This window comes from Trachymyrmex septentrionalis, unplaced genomic scaffold (assembly GCF_001594115.1).
Source record: "Trachymyrmex septentrionalis isolate Tsep2-gDNA-1 unplaced genomic scaffold, Tsep1.0 scaffold97, whole genome shotgun sequence".
Lineage (NCBI taxonomy): Eukaryota > Metazoa > Arthropoda > Insecta > Hymenoptera > Formicidae > Trachymyrmex > Trachymyrmex septentrionalis.
The window spans coordinates 2,260,787-2,271,801 of record NW_017306160.1 but is presented as its reverse complement, the minus strand read 5'-3'; the positions used below and the strand labels follow the sequence as shown (position 1 = coordinate 2,271,801).

The following is an 11,015-nucleotide window of genomic DNA, read 5'->3' as shown; positions in this document are numbered from 1 at the left end:
TTTATTACAGGCAATTATTAAATAATTTGCAAGTAAAAGAGTTTATTTATTTATTAAAATTTGTTGTTAATAATCATGTTAATATTTGCTGATTATTATATAATATTTATTATACATAAAATATCAAAAGATAAAGTCAGTCAAACGATAAAAATCAATATCATCTGAACTGTGAAAAGCAACAACAGACAGCACGTGTATAAACATTGTTAAGGACTTCGATATGCGTATTTTACGCGATATTCCTTCGTCAACTTTCGTTTAAAATTAGAAAACGATGTCGCGATTCACGTATTAATATTTGTAATATTGTACAATTAAACCATAGACGACATAATGTACGCTTACACGATAAGAATATTTAGCTAGATACGGATCTCTAAAAATAATTTTGTTGGATTATATGAAAATAAATATGTAAAACGCTCAAACCGCCTGTTAGAGTGTCAAAACTTTTTGCAACATTATCATTAATAATACTTAAGCGTTCTACGTAATCATTCTAATGGCTTAACGAAATTATTTTCAGATCTATATCTAGCTACACTTTTACTTAAGCAAAACCATTCTTTTCGTGAATATTTGCTCTTTAATTTTTATCCTCAACGTCAGAATCGTACGTCTGCCTTTATTTATTTAAAACTGCTCGAAGTTCTCGATTTTTCTTTACTTTCGAATAATAAAGACACAACTATAGATAGGATTCTCAAATTTGAGTTACAAATTTAAGAGGTACGTTAGAGAAGTACATTAAGAGGAAGTGCGGTGTTTTGACGGTCATTTTTTAAACATTTCCTCACTCGATTCGACGATCGTGCAAGACGGTGCGACGTTAGTTATACGCGAGTTTCTCACGCGCAGTTAAACAGCGGCGGAGCAATGTACGGCGAATAATTTGCCGCGTGTCCAGTTTTCAGCAAATCAACGGGTAATATGCGCGCGAAATCGCGAATTCTCTCCTGGCAACGATCACGGCAGTCAAATGATTCACGCATTTCCGCGTGAATCTATTATCGCTGCCGAGTATCGTCGTCTGGCGTTTACGACATACGTGCCGGCGTCCACGCCGTGCAGACACAGGCATTGTGGCGTAGCAACGCGAACGCAGGCGCACGATATACATTTTTATACACAAGTGCAGTAATGCCTATAATTTGTACGTTTGCTTAGTGCAATTACCGGCGGTGAGCGTAACAGTATCTTAAAGTTAGCACTTGGAGTGAAGGGCAGCCGACTCGCCAGATATAATCGTTTCGTATTTTTTATTACACTTTGTAATATGTCATCTGTACTTTTTCTTTTTTTCTAACGAAGGTCGCGTTCGCGACCGTTTACAAAAGAACAGAAAAATCGCTACCGTTACGTTCGACAATTACTTGCCAGTAACTTCGCGGAACGTTTAACTTTATCGTCTGGTAGCGGAATTTCGACGCGATTGAGATGATATCGGTACGTCGAACATTGAAGATCACAACCCACCTAATTTATCCCTTTTATATCTCGAAAGGAGATATCGTGACGAATAACGGCTTTCTCTCCGCTCTAGTTGAGTAGAACTACAGTCGTAACTCGAGAAGGATGACGTCGGGCGGTATTGTACAAGGTGTACTGAAGAAAAAAATCGTTAGTTCTTCTTTTCCATTAGCCGTAACTTTTGCCATAAATTTTGTCTTAATCTTTGTCTAGTGAATATTCGATCGGATACTATCATAAGTTTTTTTTTTTTTTTTTTTTTTTTTTTTTTTTTTTTTTTTTTCCAGTACGACTTTTAAGAAGTTAAATATCCACATAAACCAGCTTTAAATCAAAATTATACAACGACAAAGTATATTTCAAGTTAAATGTTTCTCAAAAAGATATATAGCAAATCATTTTACGTTAGTTTTATGAGCGTGTTTCAAACTTTTGTAATTAAAAAAGATATCGACATATCACAAAACCAAAGAAATCAGTAGTCTTGATCTTGTTTATACGGGAAAATTTATTTTGCTGACATTAAGCTGGATACATATCTGAAAATAATTTTTGTACCATCAAAATAATTATGTAGAAAATTCAAGCAAGAAAACAAACGATGCTGTAACAAGTTTTAATGTTTCAGCTTGAGCATGAAACATTATCCTCTGCACAGTTATTTTGATAATCCAACCATATTATCTTCAGATCTGTAACTAGCTAAATTTTTGGATAGCAAAACTATTTTTTCCGTACAGTATTTACTATATTAGTATTTATAATTTAAAGAGAATGTGCTGAGTTCTGATACACCTTGTATAAAGAATGAGACATGCGTTACGGTGGTCAGACTATCTACGTGTACAGTCCCACGTGAGCGATGCGTACATACAATGACGTAGCTGAGATATACAAAGGAAAACTTACGTTCTGGAAGTCGTCCGTGGGAATGTGGATAGTCGAGTTGTTTCCTCATGCTTCTTAGATGATACCTGAGAAAACAATGATACCGATCTTTGTAGTGCATATTATACATGCAATGTCGCATTTATTATTAGAGTTCATTAGAACATCAATTAGACTAATTACGAAATGGATGTGATGCCACATCTTACGATATAATGAAATCCAGTCATCATGAAATTATTACAGATTTGTAACTGTCAATTTAGGTCGTAAGAGAATCTAAGAAATTATGATTTCTAGCTTATTATTCTTGAAGAATATCGTAACGTTATATTATATACAAGTATATTGTACATATATTGTACGACATAATACATATATGATATCATTGTGTGCTTTTTTTTATATAAAAAGAAATATTTTGTAGTAAAAAAATGAGAGAGTACAAACTCATTAATTTTTTTCTAGATCTTAACTATAACATATTACATTGGCTGCGTTTAGCAGAGAAAACTGATCGATAAACGCTCAGTGATTCTTTAATGTAATTGGTTCCTACATTTAGACCCAGCAAAAAATTAAAAGCAAGCAGAAATTATATTAAAGAATGACACTGACTGTTCGCTGGTCAATTTTCTCTGCTGAACACAGCCATTCTAGCTTGCTTAATTAAAGTTACAAGTTAATTACGGAAATTTTATGATCTCTCACACCACTATTCTTTGATAATATTATTATAATAATTTTGTAACTGTATTCATATTAAATTTTTCGATAAATTGATTTTACGTCTTTTCGTCATAGATGCTGCCAAAATTGATACTCCTGCTCTGGGCGGCAATTCCGGTTGCGTTGTCCCAGAGCAACTATGCGTCGCAAGGTAACAGCATCGAGTATCAGCCGGGACTTCCGCCGAGCACAGTCCTCGACGGCAAAGTTACCAAATTGGACGACATCTCGCCGATTATATTTTTGAACCGAACGAAAGCCTATCTGAACTGCGGCCAGGGTAGCATGGAGGTCGAGCTCAAGTTTGAGGAACCGTTTTACGGTGTGGCCTATGCCGACTTTGATCGCAACAGTGCCTGCATATTCAAAGGACGAGGTGCGACGACCGCTAAATTGGAACTACCTCTGAAAGGTATGTCCCTATAAATTCGACATTTAACCTCGCGGCATAACATTTCACAGGAATGATGATAAAAAGGGCGAATAAATTTATCATTTTGAGATTTCACGATAGAACTTTGTTTATCCGAACTTATCGGATAAACAAGATAATTTCGAATGATTCGAATAATAGAGACTCATCTTCCCTACCAATATTTATTAATGTTGATAATAAAAGTTGAATTCAGAAAACTACAGTCGTGTATAATTCGCATAATAAAAGCTTAGATATGAGTCCGTAAATTTGGAACTAAGCAGAAACTTATTCATATAAATAGAGTGCAGATAAATAAAGTTCTACACATTATTTCTCAATTAAAAAAAGAATAGTAAATCATAAATACGCAATAGTAATATGATTCTAAATTCAATTTATGTTAAATGATTTTAATGTAATGTAACTTTCATTTAAGACAAATACATTAATACGATCGACGATTTGAAACTGATTTAATTGTTTTGGTTTTACTTCTACGGAGATTATTTTCTTTTCGTTTCTGATTCATACACAATGTAATCATCCTACTTGTTACTTATTTAAGTTGCTTGTTTAAAGTATCATTTTTACGAAACAAATTTAACTTCTTAAATTGATCTAATATTTCAGGATGCGGTACAAAACAGGATCCTCTGCGCGTGTTCACCAATAATGTAGTTGTTCGCTTTCATCCCGGATTAGAAATGGATGGAGATGAGGTTATCACTATAGTATGCAGATATCCTCCTCCCGTGGCACCGGCGCCTCCTAAACCGCCAGAAAGCATGTAAGAGTTCTGTGTTAAAATTTTCTTTGTTAATATTCTCATCGCGAAAAATTTATTATCAAATATAGCTTTTTTCTTTGTGAAAATTAACGATAAAATTTGTTGGAAACATTTCTTTACCGAATATTACAATTTTTAATTTATCGAATTACATGCATAAGTTATTTATATATTAATTTCATGCTTCAAATAAATGTACTGAGGATATCATGATAAACGGTATCGAAACACAATCTCTTTCTAATATATTTTTTAGAAGGTATTCAAGATAATTATTTTTTTGTGTTATATCTCATCATAATTAATAATATAATTTGATAAAAAATGAGTCTTAATAGATACATACATATATACATGTATTTAAAATATTTAGTAAAAATTATAAAGTAATCCATTTACGATTAACATTTTCATAACGTCAAATAATATCTTTTTTTTTTTCTAAAAAACTTCATCAATTACTATCATTATATTATTGACTTGACTGTTGTCACTGTCCAAATTTAATGCGTGAAGTATATTATTAACATTTAACGAAACTTTCTTTCCACTCCCTAATCTTTTAAATATTTGCGAAGAACGCGTTCAATATCGCTGAGTTTGCCTTCTCACAGTGCGTCGAACGAATTGAATAAAAAAGTAATTCTGTATTCAGAACGTGCTGTGAGGATGCACGCCTTTGTCTCCCGCAATCTAGTTACGCGTACGGATAGGTGTGAGATATACTCCGTGCACTAGTTAACTGCGGCATCTAATATCGATGCCATTTGCAGCAGTCTCCTCATCCAGAATCGCGTACGTCCCGCTCTAATCTGATTTCCGTCCGCAGAATGGCGACTCTGACGCCCGCGTCGGTGACCGAACCACCGCTGAAAGGCTTCCAGATCTTGTTGATTATCTGCGCTATTCTGTTCCTCTCGTTGCTCCTGCTCGGTCTTGGCTGTTCCTACATGTGTCTGAAACGACGAAACGTGCGTGTGGTCCATCGACATCCGTTCGAAAGCGCCACTGGTTCTGAGATAACGAAGCTCTCTGGCTCATCTCTGAGCAACATCACGATGTTCGAGGGTCTGAAGATACCACGGGCGCACGCTCTTCTTCACGCGACCGCCGTGTCTACTTCCGGCAGCGAGGCGAATCTGGTGATCGATCATTCGGACACATTGCCAAGTGATTACCCAAGCGAAAGCCACTCTGAGGTGAGCCCCCAATAATTGTCTAGCAAGACGGATGATTGCACAGAATATATTAGAAAAAATATAAAAACACACCATTGCTATTAATCCTTTTAACAGCGAACTGTATATATGTATATAAAGCTCCTAAATTTTCGTTGTCTCAATTAACCGCTATATAAATTATTGAAATTTATTTCAACAAATTGGCAGAATTTGTTTGAATAAATTGTTTAATATATCTATTTAATATATCTGTATTGTGTAAAAAAGATAATGTTCGTTTTATTATTATTTCACTGCAAATTGAATAGTGTACACTTTTTATTATTACACATCATTTTACAACATAAAAAAGTTAAAAAAAGAGAGTCCCAAGTTTAAATTTTGATATTTTTCGCAATAAGTTCTTTGCAGTGTTAATGTATTGGATCATCATTATTGAATTAACGATTAATGTAATTTATATGATATTATTTCAAGCCTGACGAACAGAATCAGCGCAGTGTTTATAGAACTAAAAAGTGCAAATTTGCGTATGAATGTTATTGAGTACCAGGACCAAGATTTCGCCTCGACCGAAAATGGAGAAATATTCTTTGTCTTATTTTTGATTTAGTAAAAAAGACATAAATTCCTGAATAGCCTCTTAGTAAAAAAAGAAGACAATTGCACAATCGATATAATACATTACTTTATTTGTTTGTTCATCTGTTTTTATAGGTGGATGAGGAACGTTCGTTACCTGTATCCTCCGCCGGATCCTATGACAATAAGGCGTTCATAGACCATCATGAGGTCCAACGTCAAGTGGAAATGCGCGCCTCGAGCTCCTTATATTCAGAGACAGTTGCTGCCGAAGTGGAAACTTCCTCCATGACAGCTGCAAACGCTTCGAGAATCATGGTACCGCGACATCCCGTAGCCGTCCCGATTGAACCCAAGTTCGACGTGCAGATGAGAGTTAAGAGAGCACCACCTCCGCCGCCGAGTCCGTTGCCGTCGGAATCCGACGTTGCGAGTATCGCCCTCGAGAGAAATCTAACGACCATTCTGGAGAGAGAAGAGACTTCTCGCTCTCTCGAAAGTGCGCCCTACCGAATGACGACCTTCTCCTACGTACCGGAGCTTCACAGACCACCCGGAGGCGTGTCGCCTGTCTCGACCATCTCTCGGCAGCAGACGCCGCCAGTCTACTCCAGGATTCTACGCAAACAAGCGGAGAGAGAGACGACCACCGTGATCCAGGAGAAACTCCCGTCGCCGACGACCGTCGTCGAGCAACCGCCGTTGCACCACGAGATCCGTCGGCCGAGGTCCCTGACTTCCCTGAACACCGAGCTCACCGAGACTCGCTCCTTGACGGAGGTGACGGACGCCTCGCACGCCAAGTACCGGGTAGCGAGCATTCTAGCGCCGACCCCACCGCCGCCGCCGCCAATCGTGCCCACCACATCCACCACCACTACTCACACCGCCGTTCAGCACCGCGAGCACCGTTTGCTGCGCGAGGAGATGGCCGAGCCACTGGTCGAGCCGCAGGTAGTTGCGCCTCGCCGTCCGGAAATCACGACCCACGAAGTGGACGATGTGTTCCTACGTACCGTTACGGAGAAGAAGACGATCGAAGATGTGGAACGTCACAGTCGGCAGATCACCGAGTATCGCGCCAGGTCCCAACCGCCGCCGGATCTCAAGTGGGACGTCACCATCAGGAACTATCCGACGGAGAATCTGCCGCCGCCACCGCCGGAATGGGAGAACTTCTCCGACGTCAGCTCGGCCTCCAACTTGACCGTCACGAACGAGCCAACGAATCATCATCTGGCGGACGACGAGCCGGATGTAAACATCGAGCCGACTTACACCACGCGCGCCGAGATCCCATGCCGGCCACTACCACCTACGCGCCGATCCCTCGACGACGCCGACGCCGATTGGTACACCAGGCTGGCGCGCGTCTTGGAGCCGCGTTACGCCACCGAGTTGACGGACGAGGAGCGCGCCAAGTGGCGCGAGATCATCACGACGGAAAGCACGCTGAGGACCTTGTTAACCGAGGCGGTGGTTAAAGAGGATTACGAGCTGATACGCAAGGATGCGAGATACGTCAATCTGTTCCCGCCAGCGAAGTGGGATGTGATCATCCGAATCCTGAGTCCGCCGTCGACGCACACTACCGGCTCCACTTCCAGCCACGGCAAGAACCACGGGCAGAGATACAAGCGGTCGAAATCGTCGGAATGGGACACCAGATCCAGACGTTCCTCCCTTCCCACCCTGTACGAATACGAGAGCGACGGCGGCAGCTCGGCGCGCACCTTAGGTACCCAGAGTCACCATCTGCAGACATCGCAATCCGCTACGACCATGACCGGCGGACAGATCGTGACCGGCCGTCCACGTCGACTGGGCGGTTCCATTCGTTCGCGAGGGGCCGGAGTCGGTAGCGAGGCCGATTTGAGATCGATGTCCGAGATGACCGTCCGTGATTTCGCCCGGATGGACAGAGACGACCTGACCAGTTTGAGCTCCTTCGAAGGCGCGGACTCGCTGGTCAGATCGCTGAGCCAACCCAGCTTGGCCAGATCGGGCTCGGAATTCACCGAGCACTGGGGCATGCCCTCCGGCATTCTGCCACCGTGGGCGTCCGAACACGCGGAGGACGGCGTCAGCTCCGTGGAAACGACGCCGAGAGCGATCAGACGAGGCGACAGGATGGAGGTCCTCGCCTCCTTCGACGAGCACAGACGGGGTCCGTCCGTCACGAGATCGAGCCGGTACACCGAAAGGGAGCTCAGCGTACGCGTGACAGAAAGTCAGAGGGCCTCGGATTGGTTTAATGACAACAATTCCGAGCCGGAGATGCAGATCTGAAGACGCTTCCGAAACGGAACACGGAGAGATTCTCGGTTTTTACCTCGAATCTTTTAGGTACGGGGATGATTCCTGAATCTCGACGAAGGTCTCGATAGAATTATTAGGGATGAAAAAGTTGATAATAGAGTCAACACGTACCACTTGCAATTTATAAAATCAAACCTTGAGATCGTCTTTTTGCAAGTCTTTGAGCAGTGAATCTTTTATTGTACAATAAAATCGGTTATTTCAACCGGTTGACCTCAATTTTCAGCGCTACAAATAGCGAAAACACGATTTCATATTGATATATGACTATATAATAATGTCGAAAAATTGACGATTTTTTTAAACAAATTCTCAATATAGGCAATTAAAATTTGAATTCCGAGCTTCAGATTGTTAATTAAAACATCTTTTTTCGATAAACTTTAAATATTTCTCTCGTTTAATATTTGAATCCAAAAAAATCTGTGTTGTTCAAAAAGTTAAAAGAACACACCGCAAACTTGAAAAAGATTCGTCGAGGGATCAGCAAAGTTTTTATTTTAATCCTTCGCAGCTTCATATTCTCTATTCTATTGCAAGCTATAATATAATGGATTATGATTTATACTGGCATCCGTCCGTATTTTTCTCGTAGGCACTATTTCGGTCAGTGTCTACGTGACTCGCGCATTACGTGTATATGTGCCGCGTTTGTTTCGCTTGCAACAGTTTCAACTCGGGAACGTCCTGCTACATGATCGATATCTTGCCAAGAACGAGGCGCGCAATGCACACATAGCGGCGACGACGGGATAACGTTCCGCAGTCGTCGGTGTAAAATCCATTTTATTTGTAGTGAGTCTAGCTCGCCGTTTCTTTCTTTCGTTCTTACATCGGTTATACAGCTGCTCTACTTTCTTCATGGCTCATGGCCGTTCACTGCCGAAATTTCGTCCTCAGGCCCGATAACTCGAGGACTCATGCTCAACCGCGCGAATACCGAATTGTCCCAATTTCGGGAATCCGTCTTTCCGACGTCAAGATGTCTCGCGATATCCCGAGACTCGGGGAATTCAGCCGCCATTCTCTTCACACGTCACTCGTAACGCGAGACATGAATCGTGCTAGTTACTCGGTCTCGATATCGGCGCGAGTGGGTCTGCAGATTCTGGCGAGGAATAAACAATGAACACACATGGACAGTTTGCGGAAATTAAACCATTGAAAACCTGTGTTGTCGCTATATATCGATAGTATTCAAATACGTGCAATTTTTTGTAGTTCGCACGTTTTTTCATGAATAGAATGTATTATTAGAGATTTCATGATAAAATACAACGTATCGGGAATACCACTTGAACATTTTCAAAAGCTACGGGCTTCAATGGATTAATCGTGGCAAACGTGTCAATTCACAGGGAACTAGATGCAAGGAAAAAAAATTACAGGATGGGAAAAACGATGAATAATATAGTGTAATCGTATATGAGAGGACGTACCGCTTGCGCGACGCGGTCCTGTCCTCAGCTTCCAAACGTTCGATAGATCGGGAGATCTCTTTTGAAAATCGCAGGGAACAATACATGGCTCTCACGGCTAAAACACCCCCGTTTTGCGGTACAACTGCGATAATAGTCTACTTAAATAGATAACGAAACACACGGTGCTGGGTTATACGCTTCAAACGATAGCTAGAAAAGCTCTCTTCGCGAACATTTACCTAACCACGTCCTCGCTCCTTCTCACCCCCTCAAACATCCCTTCTTAATGTAGGTATTTCGTCCAGAGTACCTGGGCTCGGCCGAGATACGTATATCGACCGACAGGGTACGTAGATAGGTATATTTGTAATTATGTACTTTTATGGCTAATGTATATTCACACGTCGTGTGTAATTTTCTCCACGCTATCCTCGTGCAGTCATTAGAAGCTTATGAAATCTTCCGAATCCTTGAGCTGCAAGACGGGAGGAAGAGAGAGAGAGAGAGAGAGAGAGAGAGAGAGAGAGAGAGAGAGAGAATTTGGAGCTTGCAGGTTCCATTGATACATCATAGCGTGATTATAGTTCTCGCAATAATACGTAAATCGCTTCGAAATTTCCTAGCTCGTCAATTTCCTAGATCGTCATTTCCGAAACATTACCACCAAGCAATCATATTATCCTTCGCTTTGCTTATTAAAATTATCACATGTCAATCATAAGCGAATGCTTATTAAAATTATCAGACGCCAAGCGATCGTGAGCGAGGAAGATTGGAATAACGTCAAACTTCGAGCTTATCTTTAGAGAGATATTTGCGCAAACGTTTAATGCAATAATGTGTGACCGCAAGTCGCAACGTAGCAGCATCTATTTATATATAGTCTCTTGGCGGTATTCGAAATTCTCGATAGAGATCGATTTGTATTATTTTCAGGAAATGACGATTACAACAACTGTACGCAACTGTACGCTGCGTTATCATTTATATACGTTACAACGTTTAATTGTAATGCAAAATTAACACTAGTGGCAAAACAATTGATACTACTTGTTATTCATACACAATTCAATGCGATCGACACATGAATAAAGAGCATGTTTTGCATATTCGATAGTTGAAGCTCGAAGCAATTGTTTGGTGACAAAATCCGTCCAAGATCAAAGGAATCGATATTACATGCATGACATTATATTAAGCGCGTGATTTTCTACGAA

The 11,015-nt window shown here is 40.7% G+C and overlaps 1 protein-coding gene and 1 pseudogene across 5 annotated transcripts in view; one reads left to right on the top strand and one right to left on the bottom strand.

Moving 5' to 3' along the window:
• The window catches only part of LOC108756241, a 35,798-nt gene extending 27,104 nt beyond the window's left edge, over positions 1-8,694 (top strand). For all 5 annotated transcript variants that reach the window (XM_018499884.1, XM_018499881.1, XM_018499886.1 and 2 more), the window contains exons 3-6: positions 3,166-3,502; positions 4,139-4,295; positions 5,125-5,494; positions 6,194-8,694. In XM_018499884.1, the coding sequence (XP_018355386.1) occupies positions 3,166-3,502; positions 4,139-4,295; positions 5,125-5,494; positions 6,194-8,347 (3,018 nt within the window). In that variant the 3' untranslated portion in view covers positions 8,348-8,694. The remainder of the gene's footprint in view (positions 1-3,165; positions 3,503-4,138; positions 4,296-5,124; positions 5,495-6,193) is intronic.
• LOC108756243 overlaps positions 1-11,015 on the bottom strand; it is a 60,707-nt pseudogene that overhangs the window by 13,190 nt on the left and 36,502 nt on the right.